Source organism: Andrena cerasifolii, chromosome 15, assembly GCF_050908995.1.
Source record: "Andrena cerasifolii isolate SP2316 chromosome 15, iyAndCera1_principal, whole genome shotgun sequence".
Classification (NCBI taxonomy): domain Eukaryota; kingdom Metazoa; phylum Arthropoda; class Insecta; order Hymenoptera; family Andrenidae; genus Andrena; species Andrena cerasifolii.
The window spans coordinates 10,527,650-10,551,616 of NC_135132.1; the positions used below are offsets into that span (position 1 = coordinate 10,527,650).

Sequence of the window (23,967 nt, forward strand, 5' to 3'; positions counted from 1 at the left end):
GTGTCAGTTCATGAAACAGTAGCATTTGATAAAGTATGTAATTAACATACAATAATAACATATGCATGTAGGTAATACAACAAGGCTGTTTCTAAGAGAAACTTTCAATGCTCCTCTCTTATGCGAGTAACTAAAGACAATTGATCGCTTGGGAATGCAAAAACATCTTACCTTCTGCCCTGCTCGTTTCTATTACTCTAAGATGTTTACGCCTGAAAATGATCAATCCTCGATATAACATTATTGTCCCTACGTGCCATAAAAATCTTCACTACGACAAGGTGAAAGACTGAACGTTTCTACGTAAGTCGTAATATCAAAAACTGTTTATAAGTGTAAAATCCATTTTGTGCAAAAGTTTTTACATTAATATACATTATATATGTACATATTTACAAGTCATCGTTTCCATACAAAAATAGATTATGCACTATACGAGTTACGAATAATCCCTGTAAAAAGTTTCGTCCTCTCTCACTCTCTCATTCTCTCTCATGGTTTCCCCGCGGTAAATAATTGCAATAATCTTTCGCAAACCGATGTGAACAATGTAACATAACAACAACCAACATTCAACCAACAGTTTCACCTAAGATCCTCGCAGACAGAGAAGCCCGCACTACAAAAAACTGGCCTCTCGCAATCCTATTCGTTCGTTACGTGATTCGCTGGCTGAGGCTTTATCTCCTCCATGTGCTCGGTAATAACAACGTCAGATTGCTCTTCCTTATGTAAAGTAATAATAATCTTCTCATCTGAGGATGACTGGCTGTCCGAAGAACCTTCCTGCGTAGAAGTAGCTGCTTCCTACAATACAAACGTAAACCACCAAGATGAATCGCAGTTCCTTTGATTTTCTTCGAACCAGCATCTGCATTACGGAAGAAATCGCTGCCAAACTAGCAATCCTGCTTACCGTACTTCGAATCTTCGTGTGTGTCTTTATATGTTTGGTCAAGTGATCCGACCGCATGAACTTTTTGGTGCACTCCGGGCATTGAAATCTTTTCTCGCCCGTGTGAGTCCTGCGGTGTCTTTGCAGCTCGTCGGATCTAGTGAATTTCTTACCGCAGAATATCCAGCTACAAACAAACGGTCGTTCTCCGGTGTGCCACCTCAGATGAGCTCGAAGGTGGCTGGTCTTGCCATACACCTTATTGCAGCCAGCTATGTGACATACGTGCTGGCGCTTCCTGGTCATGTCTCTGTTCCTGTAAAACACCACCAACGGCATTACCACTGATAAACAGACAGTCGACACCGTGCGAAAAAATTGCTTCTAAAAGCAATTTCTACCTATCACCATCGCCACAATTGGGACACGTGCAAGCGACTCTCCTCCTATGTTGTTTATTAGAATCAGTCTCTGCGTTCGCCGCCGCCGTGGTCACTTGGTGCTGGTGGGTGGCAGGAGCCGGCGTGCTCAGCGTGTTGCTCGACTGAAGGGTTTGAAGGATTTGCCACTTTGTCGGGTCGTTGGAGTCCAGCTGGACCGTTGGAGTTGCTACGATAGGCGCAGCTGCCGTCGCAGGTAGAGTCTGCACCGTGGCGGGCTGAAGCGCACTCGCAGGTATAACTTGCACGTTACCCAGGCCTGGGATGTTCTGCACGGGTATGGACTGGAGGAAACCATTCGTCGTGTTCATTCCACCGGCAGGCTGAAGCTGCATTATGCTTCCGCTACCCACGCTTCTCATCATATTGCCTTGTTGCGCGGTCAAGTTTGCCAATGCCGATGCGGGGATCAGGGTCAGCTGCTGTGCTTGCGTTCCTGGTAGAAAATAAGCGGTATGAAGCGAAAATAATTACGCATTTCTCGGAGATGATAAATGCCCGAGGTGCGTACCTGTGATCGTAATGGGCTGGACAGCAGATTGTGCTGACTGAGCAGCAGGAATGTGTATCAGCTGACCACTGGTTAGCTGTCTGCCATCGATACTGGCTACTTTGATGTCACCCTCCACTGATTCCGGTGGCCTCGTCAATGCTGATAACGTCTGAACGTCGATCTTCTGTCCATCCTTTGTCGTGATCACGTTGCCACCCGTTCCAACTGGCCTTCCCAGTGCGCCAATTCCAAGTACCTATAACGAACAATATTTCTCTTTCAAGTGCACATTCAGCGATCCCACGCTATCATAGTTTATCCGCTTATTCCGCTATTTACCTGAACGTTACTTGGAGTCGTAACAGTTGTGCTCCAAGTTGCCACAGTGGATGATGGCACAGAGGATGGTTGTTGCGCCTGTTGTACTTGCTGCTGCTGCTGCTGTTGCTGTATAACTTGTTGAACTACTTGCTGCACTTGCTGCTGCTGCTGCTGCTGTTGCACTTGAGCCTGCGCGGCTTGCTGCTGCTGTTGCACAGTTTGCACCACCTGTGGCTGAGCTTGCTGTTGTACTACTTGCTGCTGCGCTTGCTGCTGGGCAACCTGCTGGGCCACTTGCGTAACCTGCTGACTCTATCAATGGAAACATTTTTTTTTAATAGAAACATACATTGCGATGCGACGAGATGGTTCATTTTTATATTTACTTGTAAACTCTGGAGCTGCGGGAGGTTAGCGATCTGGACTTGTTGAATCTGTCCGTTCGGCGTAATTATTTGAGCTACTTGGGGGATTTGCTGTAAATAAATTGTTTCGATCAGTAAGTGGGAGGTCTTGTATAGTCACGGTCGATTAAGGGCTGTGCCTAGTCTGCTTTCGAAAAAGAACGCGATTTTCGGGAATTTTTTGTGGAATATCTACTGTATATTTTTTTACAACTATTCGCTTACTTTAAAAGTACATACAGTTAGTAAAAAAAGTATTTGGACGCTTTTTAAAATCGCATAAAGTTTTTAGAATTAGTCCAAACGAAATGAGTTTTTTTTTTTAGAAAAATCGCTAGGCATAATCCCTTAAGGTATTATTTATTACATACTTGGGTGATCTGTGGTATCATTTGTGTGGTAGGCACATTAAAAACACTGGACAATGCTTGAACAGGGAAATGCACTGTTTGATATACAGTTTGTCCATTACTGGCAGTGACGGGCACCTGTACAGGCACAGTTTGCTGAACATGTTGCATAGGGAATTGAAGCGGCCTAACTTGTACGCTTTGGCCTGTAATACGGACGGCATTATTTTAAATCCTCGAGTACATTGCAATCTTCGCGCGTAATGATTACATACCTGTTGGTAATTGAACAGTTTGACCGGTGATATTTTGTATAATGGAAGTAGGAAAGACATTGGGTGCCCTTATCAAACTCACTGGCTGAGGTGTGATAATGGTTTGACCGTTAGCTAATTGTACTTGTTGGCTAGCAAGTTGGACTTGTTGCCCATTAGCCGTAGCGAATTGCATCGTGGGCTGACTCTGATGATGTCCGCCTGCGGCAGACATAGCAGAAGATGGAATGAAGAGCGCCTCTTGGCCATCGATGTTAACAGTTTGCATTTGTGGAATTACACTGTAGCTAAGTTGTTGCTGTTGCTGTGGCTGTTGTTGCGGTTGCTGCTGCGCTTGCTGCTGCGATTGTTGCTGCTGCTGTTGCAGCGCAGCCTGAGCTTGGGTACTGATCAACTGAGCACCCTAAAACAATTATCATAATGATTTCAGACGACGTAACTTACAGAGATTCAGTGTCTAAAGAATGATTACCGCCACACTCACTTGTAGTGTTCCTTCCCGAGAAATTCTCGAGAAATTTTATAATTGCTTATTTCTTATTTCTCGAGAAATACTGTTTTTCTTGAGAAACTTAAGTCTAAGAAATCGCGAACGATTAGGACTAGATGAGGTCCTATAACGTCTAGGAATTACAATAGAAAATCTCAGTAGAGAAGATTCAACATTATTTGAGTTTTTGTGGCTATGAAAGAAAAAATATCGAAAAGAAGATAGAAAACTGTTGTATCCATTAAGAAAACCTTAGAGTTTTAACAAGACAATTAAAGGTAATTTAAAGAAAAAGATAAATTCCAGCCTTTAACAAAGGAATTTCATATTTTTCAGTCCACTGGAAGCAGGACACCCAATTTACCATAACTTTTGGATGTGCTACATACGATCAAGCCAACATCCACTCAAACCCATATAAATTTTTCTACAGCTACAGATTTTAAAACAAAAAGAAAAAGAAAAGAAATAGATTAAAAACCTATTTTAAAAGAAAAAAGTAATGATTCGCTTTGTACAAATTTTATATTAAATACAAAATAAATTGTATTTAATATCTGTTTTTTCATTTATACAAGTTTTGAGCAAATTGGACAGGAATGAACAATTAGTTAAAGTTTTCTTGTGTTTTTGATAAATATTATCAACATTATTCCAAAAATATAAATTTTGTAATACTTTTTCAATTTCTCACGAATTCTCGAGAATTCTCAAGAAGTATGATCTGATGTCTGATTTCTCAAGAATGAAAAAATATTGAGAAATCAGGAACACTACTCACTTGCAAGAATTGCTGGGGCAAAGATTGCACAGAAATGGTCTGCGGTCTCTGCTGCTCGTGCTGTGGTTGTTGAGTTTGTAAAGGCACAAAATTTTGCAATTGCTGCAATGTAATAACTTGTGGCTGCTGCTGCTGTTGCGCTTGTTGCTGGGCATCTTGCTGTTGCTGAAGTTGCTGCAGAACATTCGCACTTAGAAAACGAATTTGCGGTTGGGCAGTTTGCTGTTCCAATTGCTGCTGTTGTTGTTCAGCCTCGTCCGGCTGCTGCTGTTGTCCTTGTAAAGGATCATTATCCTCTATCTCCTCCTAAAAATCGACGCCAATGTTCCCTTTATACCTGTTCACCCTCCAAATCAAAGCTGTTCAAATCTTACCTGAGTAATACTTCTCCCATCCACAGTGCGTTTCATGATGAAAATATCAGTTGTGTAAATCCTCTAATACAAACAACGTTCACCTCAATGGTAATTCTATGTCCAGCACCCTTATGCTAGGACTCCATCCTTCACTATACCAGATCTAGCCGACTACTTAGTCCTCGGTACATGGAAACCCTTGCTCCGCGAGCGTTTGATCTGCAACACCATGCTCCTCTTAAACCACTTCCACTTCACACTTGCCTGCGTTAAGGGAGACGGATCAGGGATTGAGTTGATCGATACATGCATTTCTCAATCCCTGATCTCCACTGTTGCATCTACAGCGGCACCGAGCCTGAGGGCTGCATCTCTGGGTCCGTTGGCAAAAGGAAACCCACCTCGCGACCTGCAGTCCGAACGAGCGACATCAATGAGCAGCGTTAAAACGTGAATTGACGTGAATCGAGGTCACGGTCCCGTCAAAGACTGATCGCGAGGAGGATCGACGCCTCGAAACGATATCGGGATCGGGACACGTGCTAGGACCACTCCGCGGAGACAAAGAAGGCCAGAGAGCACTCCTCGAGAACCCAACCGAGGACCGCCTCCCTACGCCCCTGTTCCTGCCGCCCCACCCGCCGCTCGAAATAACGCTACGCGCTGGGCAAGGACGCGCACAGCCAACGCCGCAGAAGAGAGGCGCGCGGCGTGTGTCGTCACACCCGCCCACTCGGCCGTCCGCTTACTCACACTATCGCGTACCTGTGATATAACGGAGAAGGCAGCCTCACGATGCAGCCTCCACCCACTTTGCACATGGGACTCCACCTAACTCGCGAACCGCACGTGCTTCTCCGCTTCTGCTTGTCCAATACAGCTCCCGCCAACCCTCTTTCTTCCCACGGGAACAGGGGACAGATAAGGGCACCCCTTCTACGGTTCTACGCTTCTAAGCTTCTATGCTTCCCTGCCTCATTCCACGGCGAGGCCCGAGGCAGCCATTATACGACACCGCGTTTATACGTATGATGCCGACGTACTCATGGAACAAGCTTAGAAACTTGCCGTAGGTGTACGGTATCCCTCGGCTCTCCCTATTATACAGGACCATACAGGACGCACAATATTGCCCAGCAGCACGCTCACCACACACACGTGCGATCGTTCGACATCTGGCTGGACGCGCGCGCGCGCTCGCGCGCACTCTGTGCAGCGGAGCGATCGCTGCCGACGATCTACGCTTTCCCTTCTTTGGTCGATACGTCCCGCTTTGTATTCTTGAGGTTCTGTCCGTTCTGTTACTCTACGAAACGAGACTGCTCGGTATCCGATTTACTACCGCGGTGGCTCGTTAGATCGACGCTGCGTTCAAAGTTGCCGCCAAAAGCGAGGAGAAACGTAGAAGATTCGGATGTCCCCCGTGTTTAACGATAGCTTCTCCCTTGCTCGAGGTAGGCGTAGGGTTCTCTGGTGATAAGCCACGCTCTGGTCCTGGCGACCACTTCTGCGATCCAATTCGGAGCGTGTGATTTTAACACGTGCACGTAATGCCGCGGCGTGTCGGTCGGCCGTCCCTCGCGAAAACAGGGCTACGAATACCGCTATGAGAGGACTACTTTCGCCGTGGGGCGGTACACGAGGTGGCAACGTCGCCGTCCGCGAGACGACCGGACGAGCGGCCTGATTGGTCGAGGTCGCCTCGCGACACCGGCGGCGTGCAGAGGCTCGTTAGGCAGGGGCGTACGCAGGCGACCGTCCGGACGCCCACCCCGTCGAAGAGGGATAAACGATGCACACCTCCTACTTTCGCTGGCCTTCCTTCCCCTCTTTTTAGCGCTAGCCCCCGGTCAGGGCCACGCTCTAGCGGGGTCGTGGCACGCTGTCGTTCGTTATATGGACACGTTCCTCTCTCTCGTTCCAGCCGACGCAACCACCGAACTTCGTCACTGCCAGATGACAACGGCTTAGGATCGAGGAGGGGAGGGGCCGTACTCCCTGGATATGCCGCCGCCCTTCTCTCGCCGATAAGAAACGCAGCTAGCCGAGACTTCTTGGGTGGCTCGCGTCGCATCTGAAACGACGTTTTTCTGTAGCAGTCTGTAGCCTGCTGCCGTTTAAGGGGAGCGAGATTCTTTGTAGGATGGCGACTGCGCTGGCTTCCCAAAGGGTTCATTTCTTTCATGCTGCCTATTTTCGGCGATCGAGTTGGGACAGATTTTGTTTCGTAGAAGTGATAGACTTTTTGCCTTTAGTCGCTGATATTGATTGAGGGTTTGATTTCAAGGGGATGTCCCATTCGTTACCTAATAGAGTATATTTCAAATCGGGCTCTCGAGACGAGAGGTTATGATACCTCGTAAAATTCCCTTGGGATAAGGAATTATTAGAGTACCTTGATTAGTTACGCTGGAGAAACACGAGGAAATAGCGCACTACCGGCGGTTTAGATATTGAAACATGCGCCAACATCTGCGGGAGGTTTCCATAGTATTTATTTTCTTTAGATGGGATGCCAAGGATAGGCGAAGAAAGGAGTTTCCACAGTACAGTAGAATGCTTACCACTGCATACCTATAATAATTCGAACGGTAATATAATTAAACATTGGAATGAAACTAATTCCAGCAAACGTTCTACCCCGTAACTCAAAATAAGCTTCTCAATTACCACCTGATCTTAGCGTGTCCCAATGATCCTGATCCTCTCCAAGAAGTAAAACTAAATAAATACTAGGTAAGACATGTAGTTTGAGTATGCTGGAAAATGATAATCGATGAGCATTCCCTGAAACACATTGAAAATTGTAGCACGCAATTAGTAGTCGTTCAATATGGCTTTTATTAAGTCAATGGCAATGACTAATGACAGTGAAATAAATTAGATCTCTATTATAGATCGTGTGTCGTGACTTCGCGACGTTAGCGGCAATAAATTAAATAAGTAGTTATTTAAATAATGGATACCTTATGTAGCCTGGCCTCTAATAATATACATATCAGCAATTAATAGTATAATTTATAAATAAAACCGTCACGAGTCCTATAAATAAGCTTCAGTTCCGGCCCGAATTAAACACCTATGACTGTCTCGTGTAACGCGTCAAGAGATCGCGGAACTTCCCAGCGAAGGTGAGAGTTTCCCTATGGGAAACGATCATCGAGCTGCGTTCCTCCCTCTGTAACGTCGTGCTGCTGTAGTTCCGACGTAGCTTAATGATTACGGCGGTTAAAACACTTGCGACCTACAACGAGCCACAAGCTTCGGTTACATACACGTGTACATATGAAAGTTTACAGATGTGCGACGAATGTGACGTAGAATAATCCTGATTGCACACGAATTGCATTGACTGGCGTATGTAACAATGTGTATACTTAATCATCGAGACGTTTCTACGTGCATAGTATATACGTATACATATATATATATACAAAAGAGGGGCGCATGTGTTCCTCGTGCAACTGAAACGCTGTACACATGATATTTACATTAAAAATCGAATTCACGTGACCACATCTTCTTCATTGTTAATACCGTTCTGGTTTCGTTGAGCTTGAAAATTCGTTGCAACGAAGTAGTCGCTGTAGAAAGTACGAAAGACAGGTGTGCTCGCGGTTGATCCTTTTTTTTACTAGGATAGTGGGCTAACATTCGGAGGTTTAGAATGAACAAGGATTCTATGGTAGAGAGTTTCTTCTGTGCTTGAACGTGTCGACCACATCAGAAGCGTACGGGGGAATTGTACACGATGCCGCGGAACGTGGGCCTCTTCACAGCCCACCACCTGATCTCTCCACGCTGATCTGTTTCTTCAGTACTTCTTTATCGTGCTGCGCCTCCTCCATCTCCGCCATCCTAGCGAAACGCGAGTACGCCACATGGCCGGACTTGATGGCCGACATCATCTGCGAAAGTGAAACGTAGATGGTAGAATATACGTAGATTTGGATACTCGAAAAGGTTGAGAAACTTTCAGAGTTGCAACTTGGATCTGGAACAAGAGCAGCATGACACTAGAACACCTTGCGAAACAAAAGAAAAGAAAGCGGAGAGTGTCGTGATGGAAGACAGAGTACGCTGTATTATATAGTTAAATTGGTTACTATTCTGTAATTATATAAGGTCTCCTGCAGCCCAATGGAAAGACACCACACTGTTCGTGCAAAATAAAAGATTGTTACGATAAACCACAACGGAACAAATGTGAATAGAGGGTACAGTGGAGTGGTTACGAGTAGCGATGGGACCAAGTGCATACAACGTGATGGAATCACATCTCAGCTCCTTTGAACACAATTTCTCTTGCGTATCGAACTTGGTCTCACCATCTGGTTACGATTAAACCTGCTCGCCACCAGCGGGTCTTTGGATTTAGTCTCTACCAGTCATACACTCAGAATATTAAAACGGGCAAAATGCAACAAAGGAAGTCGGAAAGCAGCAAGACTATACGGGAAATCCGTGCGTGCGAGCTTTCACAGACCTGAAGGTATTCGTCCAACTCGACCTGACCGTTCATATTAGTGTCGATTTCACGGAGAATTTCATGAAGCTCTTCACCAGGTACATCCTTGTCGCCGAACAGCTGCGAACGGTAAAAAGTACCAATTAAATATACGCTCTATGATTTACCTGTAGGTAGTCGTGCAGTTCCATTTGCCCATTGTAATTGAGATCAATTTCACTGAGCAAAGTGTGCATCTCGTCTTCCGACAGTTTTATGCCAAGTACCTGAACATTGTCAACGAAACGATACATGTAACCAAATGGAAAAGAAAAGAAAAATGAATTATCTAAACTACAGCGTAAAAGTTATCCCTGCGAACCTTAAGTCCCCGCCTGATATCGTTCACGGAAACGTATCCTTTGTTGTCCTTGTCAATGATTCCAAACCGTTTGATGTACAGCTGTATCTCCTCTTTCGTCAGATTGATGGGGATCTTGTCTCGAGAGGCACGATTTACCATCTGTCCCATCTCGTTAGCAAGGAAGTCGCTCGCTTCCTTGTGCTGCCTCTTCTTCTCCTCCGGCGACCAGTGCAGCTCCTCTGACATGATGTCAATGATTCCCGGGAGTGCCTCCTGCGCTGCTTGGACGTTGAGGAACGCCAGTCTCAGTCGTCGCGCGATCATGTCGATCGCTGTTCTAGCGTACTCGCGAACTCCGTACCGAATCTACAATTAATTCAGAATAATCCTTAATCTAGAAACGACCGATTCTAAAGAGGGATTGGGCGCTCTCACTTCAGCATCGATGTAAGGGAACTCGGGATGGATCTTCTTGCCTATAATGGGCCACCGTTTGCCAGTGAGGGAAGCCATCTTCGCCACAGCGAAAGCACGGTCACCGTAGCTCTTGGCCATGTGTTGAGCCACCTCGCACTCCAGCCCGAAGTCCTGCACTAATCTGATGTACATGGTGGGACTCCAACCGTGGGCACCCTCCAGGAGGAAACCATCCGTCATACAGGGTCGTTCAGGCTTCAGCTCGCAAGCTGAGGGGATCACAGAAAGCTGTGCAACACGTTTCTAAAGGTATACAGATCGTTAGGCAAGTTTGTAGCGGTTGGTACCTTTGATGGCAGCGTCGATTGTCTCTTCAGCCATCGCCCTGTAGGTCGTCCACTTTCCACCAGCTATCGTGATGAGTTTCGTCGGGCTGACGTGTACGATGTGATTCCTAGCGAGGGACTGGGTGTTGGGTTTGTTCGGGTCAGACACGAGGGGCCTGATACCGCTCCAGGCAGACAGCACGTCCCCGCGGCGGACTTCAACGTCAGGATTGAGGTAGTTCTTGACTTCCCTTAGAATGAACATGATCTCGTCCTCTGTCGGTCGCGGATTATGCGTCACTTCGCAGGGCAAGTCGGTCGTTCCTGCGATCGTTTGCTTCTGCCAGGGTAAGAAGAAGATCACTCGACCGTCGCTCGTCGCTGGATCCAGTAGACCCATCTGGTCGGGGCTGAATGGGATGTTCGTTCGATTAGTGGAAAGATCGGGGACTTTGAGGTGGGGATTGATTCAAGGTATCCACCTGTAGTAACCGGGAAGGACGATGTGAACACCGGAGGAAGGGCAGCAGATCTCTTTCACGGACTGGTCGTCCATCTTCCTTATGCTATCCGTGAAGGGGCCTGTAGCATTTATTATGGACTTCGCTTTCACGTCCCACTCTTCTCCGGTCAGCTCGTCCCTTACATGCGCGCCAGTCAGTACTCGGTTACCGTCCTTCGCAGAGAAAAAGTGTTCATTGATAGCGTTCTTATCTGTACATGTCGCAAGGCGATATCAATCAAGTACCTTATCAAGGCCTTTCAACAGATTCATCACTTTAACGTGATTTACAACTGTGGCGCCGTGTCGCGAGGCAGTTAAGGCGACCGCCAAATTCATCCTGGCATCATCCTGTTGACCTGTTTCGTAGAGCGATGCGAGATTAGATAAGATAAGAGTGCGCGTAGGGAAATTTATCGAGCAATGTACCATCGTAGTAGACAATAGCTCCTGTAAGCTTGTCTCCCTTCAACATAGGGAACAGTTCTAATGCGTCTGATTTCCTGAGGAAGTACGACGATTTCACTGTCTTGCTACCAGCCACGACATCGTACATCTTTATACCAAACCAGTAATAAGGAATTTGCCACCACCTGTTAAGGATTCCTGCGGTTAATTTCAGTCAGAGGGGAGGCAGCGAGAAAGATTAACTTACGTGTAAACTGGTAGCATGATGGGCAGAGGATGGGCCAAATGAGGCGCGCTGTGTAACATCGATGCTCGTTCGTGCAGTGCTTCCTTCACCATCTTGTATTGTTCTACGTCCACCTGCATTATAGCTTTCTGTAAATAACGGACGCCTCCATGGATGAGCTTTGTACTTCTGGAGGACGTTCCAGATGCAAAGTCGTCCGCCTCGATTAAAGCTGTCTTCAAACCTTCAAGCAGAGAGTCGAGTATACTTTTTAAACATCCCCTCGGGCAATGTTTAACATATTTCGGCTATACTTCCGAATGGCCCCAGAGGCCGATCGACATGAGGTTTGAGGGGAAGAGTGGACCCTAAATCTAAAATTGTTACCAGAAAATTTGAACCAGAAACTTGCGGCTGCGATCCATCCTATTATACAGGGTGGATACCTATTACTCTATTGATAGTCAATACTCTACGAGGGTGATTCTATGGGCCAAAATAAGAGGAAAATGTAGAATACAATTTTTTATTATCGCGCTTCGTTTTCGAGAAAATTGGCTTTGAATTTCAGCTAAATACGCATGCCTTTTAGGCGCCTGAGGGGCACGCGGAAGTAAGGGGAACGCGTACAACTGTCCGTAGAATAAATTGGGGGGGCAGGATGGATCTCAATTAGAGCTACGTGTACGCAGTTCAAAAAAATAGTTTGTAAAAAAAAATAACAATAATTTTGTATTAATATTTCAGAAACTAATAAATACCCGAAGCTACAATTTTAGATTTAGGGTCCACAACCCCTCTCCACCCCTTCCCTCAAATTTCGTGTCAATCGGCCACTGGGGCCATTCGGAAGTATATCCCATATTTCCTCTTTGAAAGTAGCGGAGAATGAAATACCCCGTGTACAGGCGTCCAACGCGCAACCAGCACCCGTTGCACCGCCACCAATAATGAGAACATCATATTGCTGCTGACTTTTCAATGTCTTCATTTGTTCCTCCCGAGTAGGCAAAGGCCTCTTCGCCGGCTTTGATTTTGGTATGTCCGCGTACACCTATAACAAGCATAACGATATTACATCAAGCGAAGCTGCCACTTTTAGAGCGACTTGTGCTCGCTACTCTATAGGGTAGGCTACTCTTGCTTCTTTCCGTCATGGTTCATAGACCATCAAAAGTGGTAGGTCAACGAATCGCATGATTCATAGAAGTTAAAGTACAAGAGAGCGGGTGACCCGCTGTAACAGAGTAATCTCTGCCTATTCATTACCGTAGATTGAAAACGATTTATTTGTCATGATTTGCGTCGAGTCGCAATAGAATTATCGCGGCAAACGTGTTACTAATAAGTGCCATCCTTGAACAATAGGCCTCGGTCAGCTACAGTTGGAACAAAATCAACTGGCCACCCAAGATGATTCCCATTTTCATTTCGTGTCACCAATTGATTTTGACTCGACTTTGATACTTTTACATGGGATAGCGCATATTATTTCTGAAATCCAAGTATTTCTTCCATTGACCAATGAAAGCTTATCGTTCAACTATACTTTATTAATAACCAACATTTTACTAACATTTTATTAAGAACAGCGAAATGTGGCGAGTCTATGTATATCTATTTAGGCTATGGCTTGAAAACAATAGTACCGCGTTGGAAATAGTCGAGCATCCCTGATAGCTTGGCCTGGCCTGGCACAGACCTTCCCAGCCGTGAAATTTTGGTAACCACGCGACTGCTGGCTGATCACGAAACACCGTACAACCTTGACTGACGGCACAGATTACGTTCACTAATAGCTTCTCGTCTCGCAACAGACGGTCCAGACACGAATCTCGTTAGATCTAAGAAAACGTGCCGACAATACGATCTTCTCTAATCAATCAACCGCGCTTCTTTCGAGTGCCTCTTCGATTCCTAGATCCCCTTAAAAATAAATCAACCGCTATACGGTATATATCCTCCTAAGGATAAGAAAGAATTTCAAACACGCTTTCCGTTTCGAGCTTGACAAAAGAAAATCTCGTATTTGCCGCGCGTTGGTTCCCGCCAAAAGTGACTTAAAGGTCCATTTCCACTGACGTACTTACGGTATTGTCGGACATAATTAAATAGGAGGTGAGGGCAGTGGCGCCGATGGCACTCGCCCCTCCCACCAGCAGCCTCAGCGATGCCATTTCAACGTGAATCCTCCAGGAAAGATCTGAAACGAAGATGAATACGCTCACGTTAATATCAATTTATTAATCGCCTCGTCAACGAATCGCCGCGTTGTGCAAGACGCCAGTGGCACGAACGTGATTTCACTCGGTGTTTAAAAGAAAAAAATCGGTCACGACGAGATAGAGTATACACGCGACAAGCTACCATTACAATTATGAGAATTTCACGTGCTCAGATAAGATAAGGACAATCGATTCACGCTGGCGAACAGACGTAACAGTTTCTGACCGATCGATCGCGCGCCTGATCTACTTAGTGAGTCACCGAGATATTTGGCAACGTATCAACAGGTGCAGCGAGGAAACGACACACCCAAAGGGTTTCGTCTGAGGAACACGATGGGGAGGGGAATGAACGTTCCCTTCTTAGTCGTCCCAAGGTCTTATTTTCAGCTGCACATTTAACGGAGAGGACAAGAAAGAGAGTCGCAGTAATGTATTTGTGCGTTTCCGTGAATAGTTGAGTCAAGGAGGAAATGAAAACATGGCTGGGTCAAGCCGGCAGATCCAGTGTCCCCAGTGGGAGCACAGAACTGAGCACCGGGGTCAAGAAAGACCCGGTGTCCGTTACAGAGGTATACAGGGTGATTCACATAACATGTCCACCCTCGAATAACTTTTAAATTACGTGTTCTACAAAAAAGTGTTTTATATAGAAATTGCACGGTATCGAAGGGAGCACACGATGCCGAAACGGTGTTTTTACATAACCTAGTTATTTACAAGATACCAAGGTGACCTTGAATTTTTCAAACACAATGCGTACCGTTTTGTACCAAAATTTAAAAGAGCATTAAATTTTCCATAAGGAAGTATTAAACTTTATTTCTTCTAAAGCTAATAATTAGCGAGGTATTTGGAATAAATACCTGGCTCTTCTCATACTTTAGAAATTACTCGGGGTGGACACTTATGTGACTCACTCTGTATAATTAAAATTCGCAGGTACGAGAGCACTTATTCCTATAATTATGAGTACCTAGTTGCGTACGCTTCGATACGACAGAACGTAAAATTCGAACAGTTCGTTGGCTCCACGTTTAAAAGCCGATCGAATTGGCAACGGTTCTGAGATACAGGTGCACGTACGATCCTCGTCGGCAGCTGACCGCACGTGACACGCCATTTTGGTATCCCGATGCATCGCGTGTCACGTGGCATTCCGATGTGTCGCACGGTTCATGATAAAACATTTAAATACGGTGTGACGCAACGATACAGCGATAAAAGTGCGGGGCAGAGTCGTGATTACTTCGAGCGCAGATGTTTTTACGAGGAAGTGCTTAAAATTTCCTGCTTATGAGTAATAGATACGTAAGTGGCCGGGCGATTAAGCTACCGCAATCGCGCCGTCGAGTTCTTATCGGCTTCGCGGGCGTAGGTACAGATTTACGCGATCTTTGATTGATAACGTATATGTTGATGTAAAACGATAAGTGAATCTAACGATATCGATATCTGCCCAACTGGAATTCCAATGCCAAAACTGCGATCGGAAGATTACAGTTTAGTAGCTGGATTACCGTTTTCTCAGCGACGGGTCGCGCGATCCACGTTTCAAAGATCAAACATGCGCACTCGATGGACGAGCTTTTTTGTAGATTCTACGTTAATGAGAATCTGAAAGTTGCACAGCAACGCGGTAGTTCTGATTACTTTTCTTTGTTGCAACCGGAAACGGAAGCGGTAATTACTCGATGCAATGGCGCGAAAGATACACCCTTAAGCTTCGCTCACATTAGTCAAGTTATTTGACTTCAAGCCGCTTGAATTCCCGTATAGTGTCGCCCAATTTGATCATAAAGAATTATTAAAGAAACTACTTGCTTCGAGTGAACTTAAAATTCTCTTCCAGTCAATTTTCACCATTGAACAGAAAGTTGAAGAAGCTTGATTAATGTGAACTAGGCTTTAAGCTCACCTCACGTTTCCATGCGCGCGCGCGCTTTTGTGTCAGAGGTGAACCACCTAAGATGGCCACCCCTCGAATTTCACAGACGATTCAATTAATTTCTCCCGTCAATATTCCCGTCAAACTATGAAGTTTTAAATATCAGTCACTTTCCATGAAAAGGAACTTGGATTTCCACGAAAATAAACGTTCGCTCCTATAAATACCATTCCCAATGAAGCATCGCTGCTACCATTAAAATTCTTTACTTTAAATAAATTCGAACGTAAGATTGACGCCATGACGCCATGCCGCCGTCAAATTGTCGAAAAATGCTTGACATCACGCGACGAGACCTTGACAGTCCAAGCACGTGGGATTACATAAGTGGAGACTCGGGTAATAACCAGTCGGTTCCAGTATTTCTCGTTTCCCTCCTGGCTGCTTCTCGAGTTTCGATGCATCGACGCATCGCGAGGCACCGGTCGAATTACGAAAATTTGAATCGCAGGGAATCGACCGAGTCACGAGTTGCCCTAGCAGTGTCATAAACCTTTCCCCTACAATCTCAAGCCCGACACCTTCGCGATATGAATATAATACAAAGCGGAGAACGATGTCGCAAGGCTGAGTTTTAAAATAGCACCCCGCGAATCCCGTGCCAAATGCCTTCAAATGTCACTTGTATTGGACGCGTTCTCATTATGCGACACAGATATACCTGGCGGTTCCTTGGTATGGAAACTAGCGGTCTCTAACTTATCTCTAAACGGGGCCCTTCGAATATCTAAATAATTATCCCTCGGAAGACTAACCTTCCTTGACGCGCCAATTACTCGAGTACAGGGATGAACGTAGGTTATAGGGACGTTAATGAGCGTAGACGATCGACAGCTCGCTGGGGCGTTAATGAGGGAGGTGTTAAGACTGATAAGTGGCTAATGGGAGGATTGTTTGGCTCAAGGATAAATGACGTCTCCCATGGAACGTTACTTGTCGAGTGGACAGTCGAACGTTTGCGGTTACGCGAAACAAATGAGGACTTACTGTAAGACGAATCAGCAGGTAGTCCACGGTTTTCGAGTTAACTGGAGAACAAGACGATCAGCTTGCGAAACTAAAGATTAGCGATGCACATATTCGATGGGAACACCAGCACACATTTCACCGACTCGCGCGAGCGAACAGACTGAAGTGAACGATCGGGCCACACTTAATAAGTTGTAAACTGAACTATCGCCGCCCCACCTGTCGGCAGATCTGTGCACTACCGAGGGAGGGTAAGGTTGGCTGGTCGGTAAATCAGAGACGCGGTTCTGGAACAGAATTTGAATTTCTTAAAATTTATATCTGCGATGTAAATCGAAGACACTTCCAGGGTTTAGTGGGATTCGTGTGGATCAAGCGTGCTCAAGCGTGGATCGGTTGTATTATTTTATATTCACATTTTTTTTTGTACAAAACAAATGGTTCCCTTCTCGCAACGTCGAAAAAACAGATTAGTCAAAAATACTTGGTATCTCGTCATTTTGTTACTTGCACAGCATTTTGTAAAATAGCGATCGGTATTTAGTCAGTCCACGCTGCATAAATCTCTTATGCGCTCTGGTCGGACAGAGGTTGCGGGTATTCACATGGGATAAAATAATCTTTCGTTATTTTACAGCGAAGTATCTGTACAAATGTAAGCACTCGTTCGTCGATTATCCTTAGGGAGTCTGAATATACATAATGAGTTTCTCGAGTGCTAAGACAATAGCGCAACTTCCGAATGGTATCCTTAATGCTAAGTTAAACAGATGGTGTGTCAGCGTTACGATCTAATAAAGTAAAAGAAATGTAAACATAGTACAAATGCAGAGGATGTATGATGAAATGGATGTACAATAAATAGCAAAGAATCATTGCAAAGAATCAAGACACACAACGTAGCTAAAACCTACTATTTACACAAATCTTTTGTTATATCAAAATATATGATCATGTTTTCTTTTCTTTTTTTCTTTTTTTTTTATTACACAATTAGCCGTTTTTTCTGTCATGTTATTCTTTCTCCTCTTCCTTCCTTTCCCCTCCCTCCCGGTCGTGAGCTAGAAAATATAAATTCCAAGGATTACACCTCGTCGGACGCGAGCACCTCTCTGTCAGCTGGCGAGGACGATTTCTCTTTTCTCTCCTCCTCTTTCATTTGGAGAGCAACGGCGGACTCCAGCACCCGTATCCTTCCCTCGTGCTTCACGATCACCGCTTTCAGCTTTCTTATCTCCTCGGTGAATTCCTTCAGCAGGTCCTCCTGCAAGTGCACGATTACTCTCTTTAATAGCCTTCCTTTTAAATAAGAAATAACTGAGGAGTCTATCCGTAGTGGACCTACAGTAATGACTGCGGAAGCTTGATTAGCATTCTGAGAAGAATTGGAAGCAACCTTCGCCCCTTTGCTCAGAATATTGGATTTCTTATGGACTTTTAGCTCGTTCTTGGCCACCGATGGCTGATAACCATCCCGCAGGGATATCAGCACCGGGTCCGCGTCGTTTTTATTCTCCCACTCCTCCGCGGAGATCGCAGCAGTGTCGCCGGGAGTGTCTGGGTACAAATCTTCTTGGAAAAGCTCAGACTGGAAATGAATAAACACCGTTGTGATATTATATGGCGTAGAGGCTAGTTTCAGGGTTTTTTAGGAAGCTCTTGTCGGATGTACCTTTCTGGGTACTGTCATAGAAATAACCTGGCAAAAGCCCGAGTTGTTGAGCCGGTAGAATCTAGATATTTCACAGAGATTAACATCACAGCCTCGTTTTGGCATCATTCCTATTCCTCGCTGAGGGTCAGGAGTTTGAAACGTATTGATATAGTGAACGAAGGGAGGTTCTGGAGTAATCTCGAAGTACCGGATCACAGAATCACCCTTTCCGCACAAGTACACTAGATTCGTATCAGGATCATACAGGGGGAACATGACTCCGTTGCTCGTATCCAGCTCTACCATAACGATGGGCTCCGCTAACATGTCGGGGGCACGTAGCGAATACTGCCTTTCAGACATTTTACTGAAACCTGTGGTAAAGATCAAGCCTCCCCTGCAAGCACAGTAAACGGAACCTTGTTGGATACAGAGATTCTGTCAGACACCAACGCTTTGCTTTCTCAAACACATATTCCTACGTACAAATACAACGTCCTACAAATAACTTATGTCTAAACACTGTACGCATGTATAATCCTTTAATTTTCTCCAAGTTAATCATCAAAACTGAATAACATCCACCTTGTTACAAGATTTCGAAATCATTGTGCTTTCGCACGAACTTCTATGTTCGCCTTAGATGCACGCGTGCGAAGTAACGCGAGACAAGTGTAACGGCGATCGAGAAAAACTTTTGTTGCTCTTTATGCGTCAGATTATCGCAAGTTGTATTTAAAAACATCAGCGTACGCAGCTGGACACTGAATTTCGTTGGACATACACCTTGAGTCTATCCTCCGAGACAGATGCTAATTATATCATCCAAATTAGTGCAGTTACTTTACCGCTATTCGAGCTTATACACATATTTATCAACGTGTATAAATTGTTATACTTTAAAGAGTAATAACTTGAGATACAATACTTACTGCAATCTTTATGTAGGTATTACACAGTGGACATCTTGATATTTGCATTTACTAAGCTGACATCCTCCTGATGTTGTATTTTCAATCTTGCAGATTTCCATTAAAAAATACCAAATCTCGCGCTACACAAATTGGAAAGACCATGTGATAATAAGAAATAAAAATATCCTTAATGTGCGAGTAGAAGTGTATCTTTTATGAGAACTTTTTATGAATACTTCTTTTAACGTATGACAATCGCACGTACATTAAGAGACATTCTAGTCTGCTAAAAAGTTTACGACGTTATTAGCGTCGTCGCTGCAAGTAGTATTTGAAAGAGATATCATATTTTTGCTGCTCTATCTTATCCTGGATAAACTTATCGTGTAAAAAGGCGGATGTATATTGTTTGATGATTATTCAATGTGAAAGATATGTTGATAGTGTTTTGCATAATAAAAGTACATATCATTCCTAGAAACATTTCAACAGAGGTATTCATCGTAAAACAACTTTTATGCGATAAAAGGAAATTTACCAAATTTTAGAAGTCGACTAATAAGCACACCTGTGGAATAAGAAACATAGAATTTTTCCCTATATACAGTGAGTAGCGAAAATATTCGGACACTATTTAAAATCACATAACTTTTTTAAAATTAATCCAAACGACTTGTGTTTTGTTGGAGAAGGTAGAAGAATTAGTTTGCTAAATGACGTGTTTCGTCAATTTTTAAAAAAAATGTAATTGGTCGGAATAGCGAAAAAATAGTAAGAGTCGTTTTTTAAACTTTTTTGTGACCCTGTAATGAAAATTCAAAAAATCCGTTTGTAGATCGAAATAAGTTGTATACATGCCTAAAATTTCATCAAAATCGGTTAACATTGGTCTGAGCTATAAACTCTTAAAGATCGCAGAATAAAGTTGAAAATCGCTGATTTCGGGAATTTCGCGATTTTCGAATCTGAGTTTATAGCTCAGAGCAACATTAACCGATTTTGATGAAATTTTAGGCATGTATACAACTTACTTAACTCTACAAACGGGATTTTTGAATTTTCATTACAGGCTCAAAAAAAAAGTTTAAAAAACGACCTTTACTACATTTTTTTTTCAAAATTCGAAACACATCACTTAGCAAACTAATCCTTCTAGCTTCTCAAAAAAGACTCACGTCGTTTGTACCAAATTTTAAAAAAGTTATGCAATTTTATAAAGTGTCGAATATTTTCTCTATCCACTGCACACGGCGAACATTGAAAGAAACTATCGAAGCAAAAATACATGGTATCTGTAAAATGTTTCTACAAATTATAGTGCAACTTATTAATCATTATCAAGTACAGAAGTACATATACAATTAGGAAAATAGAACAGAAACTCACATACCTGAGAAAGATCGCACGAGTAGCTTTGCTACCATCGTGCGCGATAGCTTCTTCTAATATTTCCCCCGACCTCGGATCCAAGATTCGAATCTTCTTATCCTTACATGTAGTGACTAATCTTGAGCCGTCCCAATTCCAGCACGCGGAATAAATCATATCCGGATGGCAGTCTATCCGCACTATAGCTTCTCCGGTTCCTACGTTCCAGATCAGTACGAGATTGTCTGACCCAGCAGTGAGCAAGACATTCAGCGCCGATGGATGCCATAGCACAAGACCGACCCTGCGCTGATGCAGCTGGAGGTCTACCACCGACTCCGTTAGCGTCCTGGAAATACCGCCGTCAGGTATTTGCCATACCTTAACAACGCAGTCTTCCGAACCGGACGCTATGACATTATCATTATGAGGGCACCATGCAATGTCTAACACGGGACCTTTGTGCCCGCCGACTAAAGGGTAATCCGCTGGTATCCGTCCTACCTACAACGATTCCAAATAATCAGAACTAACATTCTCTACAGCGAAGCATCGAGCCACTGGCTGCACGCGTGCAATACCCAACGCAATCAAGTCAGCGGTGTCTAAATAAAAGAGAGCTCTTACTTTGTTGTGTGGCAAGACTATGAAGGCGCCACCGCCCGCCGACTCCACGATGATAGCCAGGAACTTGGGGTTGACGGCGCAAAAGGTGGAGTCCCACGACGACTTGGACACCCTTATATTGTCGTAGCATTGTTCACGCTTCAAGGGCGTTCCGTACACGTGGCGGAACTTACTGCTGCGCACAACACGGAAAGACATGTCTGCAGCTGCTCCCCGGGGGATGAACAGGCCAGCGATAGAAGGAAACAGAAGGAAAAGAAGATTGATAGCGGCCGAGTGATTAACCTACGGCAGCCGGACGGTACCTTGCTGCTGGCCGGTCTCTATTATGATTATATTTAATAAAATTATTGTTACGTGTCCACCATCAGCGTGGGCGTCGCGTGGACCATCCCCGTTTTATAAATAGCTTCCCCACCCTCGACGCCGTAAATGAGCGCGACCCGAGAATTGAGAATATTTTTTCACTTGCTCACGGGCTTTTTACACCGCACGAGTTTAACGCGTTTAACGCTTCGTCCGCTCTGCCTAACGCGGACGCGCGCACCACAGTGCTGCCAATTATCAGGAATATCGCCCGTATAATCCCGCGGTATAAGCCATACTTGGCGAATCGAGAAATAGATCGGATCCAGCCCGAAATAAACCAGCCGCCGCTTTTAATAATGTCGATGATTCACGCGGCCGAGATCGTTCATGCCGTTCCTGTATTTCCATTACCAGGCAACCGTCGCGCAGCCCTGCGAAAAAATGCCACGGAAATCTCATTACCAAATATCAAACGCTGCAGCGCGCCTGATCGCTGGCTAAACAGAGACCGTGCGGGGCGGGGAGAGCGGGGTGGAAATTTTGATCACCGCTGGAGAACGCAATTCGGGTCAATCGTATACGCCCGAGATTTCGATTGAATAAGCTTCATGGTACCATTAGCACGTTAGAAATCGTGGTGTTCTCGACTTTTCCCACTCAAGTGGAGCAAGACTGCGATCGAGGCGGATGGGAGGGTACTTTCCATCCCCCTGAACGTGGGCTCTTGAAACTTCACCACCCCCTCGCCCGTTCCAAGGATGAACCGCGAGGAATGCTCCCCGAATTCGAAGATCCCGTCGCTGGTAGAAAGCTGAGTAACGGAATAATTTCCACGTCCCGATTCGTCGCTCTGCTATCGTCGACAGATTCACGCTTACTGCTATCCTCTCCCGCTAACTGTATCTAATCTACGACCGCGTTCGTATCAAAGTCGGCTTCGCGGAAACAATTGCTCGCCGGGGATACGAATTATTCGAATTACACAGTGTAATAAATAATTTATTAAACTTGCGCGGGGCAGCTTTTGAGATCGTTTAAATTCAATTATTGCCACGGTACCTGCACACTTAACGACGACTGAGTGCTACTTCTGATAACCAGCTCTGGATTTAGTGTTCTAGAAACAGGGGATGATTTCTCATGACAAGACAAGCCCCGCTGCGAAATAAAACTTCTTATCAGAATCTCAGTTTCTGCAAAAAAAAAGCCCACTTGGAAAATCGTATGTATGTATACGCAGATGAGGGGACTCAGTGGTTCTCAACTCGCGCGCGCCAACGCAATGGAATATTAAATTACACACGCCAAAAGGAGCTACCGAACATCCCCATGTTTCAACGATTTACGCACTGTTACGGTACACGCAATACCAGAAGCCTTCTGTCAATTAACAAACATGTCCCACGGAAACAGGACGCGAGTCCCTCTGCTTGAGAACCACTGACCAAGACGCTCGCCGATTCACGCGCATCCCCGACAGATTTTCGAAGCTGATTTTCTCAACGAACAGGCTTCGCGAGAAGAAACGATTACTCCACATTGTTCTATTAGTTTCTACCTTTCCTGGGATCGTACCGCGAAGTTACATCGCACGGGGAGAGCCGTTCACGAATCGCGCGCACCAGACACTGTCGCGCAGCTGATAAGAATGCAAGGCTGCATCCGTGGCTACGTGAATACTTCTGAAAGCCGACACTTCGGAATTTCAACGTTCCCGCCCGGCGGGAGCACTAACGTTTGCATTCGCGGTACGGAGAACGGTCGCGCGGCGGCGCTGACGGCGCCGGCTGGCTGGATCATTTGAGAGCACCTTATTTGGAAGCGCGCACCCTGCTCCTGCGAATACCTACCCCCGTAGCTACCTACTTCGTCCAATTATTATGATTAACGGCGATTTCCACACGAGTTGAAGCTTTTTTAGGGTTCAGGCCCGTCTGGCCACGCCCCGTTACGTTTGCTGGTTGCTCGGAGCACTTATACGTACGAATCGAACGGGCTGCATACGCCACGGGTGGGCACGGACTTGTCGGCACAGATCGCTGGGCGAACGAAGGCACACGCGTCCGCGGGTATAGTATTTTCACGGGCGCGGAGCGGCGAAAGGGATCTGTCTCACCGACAAAATTTTTTCCCGATGACAGGCGATGCACGCTTTTGGAAAAGAACTCTCCCCACCCCCCGCCGCCGCACGCGCTAACGAGGCTGATGGCTGCGCGCGCTTACTGGGCGCGAGCATGGCGGCCAGGCGCGCGCAATGCTTCAACTTTTCGATTTTTCAACGTCAGCTCGATATGAAACTGCGAACAAACTGTAATTACAATTTCTTGGACGCTTCCCTGCCGGCGAATTATTGATTTATTTCATAACTTTATAAAAAGAGTACCCATGCTTGACGAGAATTCAATTTAGAGGCAAAGAACTTTAGTATGTACTAGAACGAGATGACACAGCGTGAAAT

General features: G+C 45.2%; 3 protein-coding genes and 1 long non-coding RNA gene across 18 annotated transcripts; 1 reads left to right on the top strand and 3 right to left on the bottom strand.

Annotated features, from left to right (window-relative positions):
- Window positions 1-22: 22 nt before the first annotated feature.
- LOC143377261 (uncharacterized) lies at window positions 23-6,635 on the bottom strand. 2 transcript variants are annotated; one of them, XM_076828323.1, is made up of 11 exons: window positions 5,571-6,628; window positions 4,824-5,024; window positions 4,450-4,755; window positions 3,179-3,581; window positions 2,925-3,109; window positions 2,536-2,625; window positions 2,168-2,461; window positions 1,847-2,084; window positions 1,297-1,771; window positions 917-1,211; window positions 23-807 (listed from the first exon to the last, which is right to left on the bottom strand). In XM_076828323.1, exons 2-11 carry the CDS (start codon window positions 4,857-4,859, stop codon window positions 646-648), a joined length of 2,484 nt encoding a protein of 827 aa, XP_076684438.1. In that variant the 5' UTR covers window positions 4,860-5,024; window positions 5,571-6,628; the 3' UTR covers window positions 23-645. The 2 variants fall into 2 exon arrangements, with proteins under 2 accessions (XP_076684438.1, XP_076684440.1); XM_076828325.1 differs by lacking the exon at window positions 23-807 and having other exon boundaries at window positions 1,070-1,211; window positions 1,328-1,771; window positions 5,571-6,635.
- A 991-nt stretch (window positions 6,636-7,626) lies between these two features.
- On the bottom strand, window positions 7,627-16,883 carry Gpo1 (glycerophosphate oxidase 1). Of its 4 annotated transcripts, XM_076828329.1 has the most exons (13): window positions 16,656-16,883; window positions 13,586-13,698; window positions 12,393-12,549; window positions 11,517-11,739; window positions 11,291-11,454; window positions 11,108-11,220; window positions 10,842-11,035; window positions 10,381-10,769; window positions 10,052-10,302; window positions 9,635-9,982; window positions 9,441-9,539; window positions 9,292-9,393; window positions 7,627-8,713 (listed from the first exon to the last, which is right to left on the bottom strand). In XM_076828329.1, exons 2-13 carry the CDS (start codon window positions 13,670-13,672, stop codon window positions 8,579-8,581), a joined length of 2,262 nt encoding a protein of 753 aa, XP_076684444.1. In that variant the 5' UTR covers window positions 13,673-13,698; window positions 16,656-16,883; the 3' UTR covers window positions 7,627-8,578. The 4 variants fall into 4 exon arrangements, with proteins under 4 accessions (XP_076684444.1, XP_076684442.1, XP_076684441.1 ...); XM_076828327.1 differs by lacking the exon at window positions 9,292-9,393; XM_076828326.1 differs by lacking the exon at window positions 9,441-9,539 and having other exon boundaries at window positions 16,656-16,859.
- Window positions 14,917-17,564, top strand: LOC143377265 (uncharacterized). The gene is made up of 2 exons (XR_013087271.1): window positions 14,917-15,031; window positions 16,573-17,564. It is a non-coding gene; the product is annotated as an uncharacterized LOC143377265 (long non-coding RNA).
- Coro (protein coronin) lies at window positions 17,030-23,636 on the bottom strand. 11 transcript variants are annotated; one of them, XM_076828333.1, is made up of 7 exons: window positions 23,494-23,636; window positions 22,569-22,702; window positions 21,201-21,406; window positions 20,596-21,077; window positions 18,310-18,688; window positions 17,983-18,225; window positions 17,030-17,901 (listed from the first exon to the last, which is right to left on the bottom strand). In XM_076828333.1, exons 3-7 carry the CDS (start codon window positions 21,396-21,398, stop codon window positions 17,722-17,724), a joined length of 1,482 nt encoding a protein of 493 aa, XP_076684448.1. In that variant the 5' UTR covers window positions 21,399-21,406; window positions 22,569-22,702; window positions 23,494-23,636; the 3' UTR covers window positions 17,030-17,721. The 11 variants fall into 11 exon arrangements, with proteins under 11 accessions (XP_076684448.1, XP_076684446.1, XP_076684450.1 ...); XM_076828331.1 differs by having other exon boundaries at window positions 21,201-21,523; XM_076828335.1 differs by lacking the exon at window positions 23,494-23,636 and adding an exon at window positions 23,360-23,492 and having other exon boundaries at window positions 21,201-21,523.
- Window positions 23,637-23,967: the final 331 nt, after the last annotated feature.

Coding starts and splice junctions, on each gene's coding strand:
- LOC143377261 (XM_076828323.1), bottom strand. CDS start 4,859: ATGAAACGCACTGTGGATGGGAGAAGTATTACTCAG. Junction 2,462..2,535: donor CGCAGCTCCAGAGTTTACAA/GTAAATATAAAA, acceptor TTCCATTGATAG/AGTCAGCAGGTTACGCAAGT. Junction 808..916: donor ACACGAAGATTCGAAGTACG/GTAAGCAGGATT, acceptor TTTGTATTGTAG/GAAGCAGCTACTTCTACGCA.
- Coro (XM_076828333.1), bottom strand. CDS start 21,398: ATGTCTTTCCGTGTTGTGCGCAGCAGTAAGTTCCGCCACGTGTACGGA. Junction 21,078..21,200: donor TAGTCTTGCCACACAACAAA/GTAAGAGCTCTC, acceptor GAATCGTTGTAG/GTAGGACGGATACCAGCGGA. Junction 18,226..18,309: donor CTATGACAGTACCCAGAAAG/GTACATCCGACA, acceptor ATTCATTTCCAG/TCTGAGCTTTTCCAAGAAGA.
- Gpo1 (XM_076828329.1), bottom strand. CDS start 13,672: ATGGCATCGCTGAGGCTGCTGGTGGGAGGGGCGAGTGCCATCGGCGCC. Junction 12,550..13,585: donor TAATTATGTCCGACAATACC/GTAAGTACGTCA, acceptor TGCTTGTTATAG/GTGTACGCGGACATACCAAA. Junction 9,394..9,440: donor AACTGCACGACTACCTACAG/GTAAATCATAGA, acceptor TACCGTTCGCAG/CTGTTCGGCGACAAGGATGT.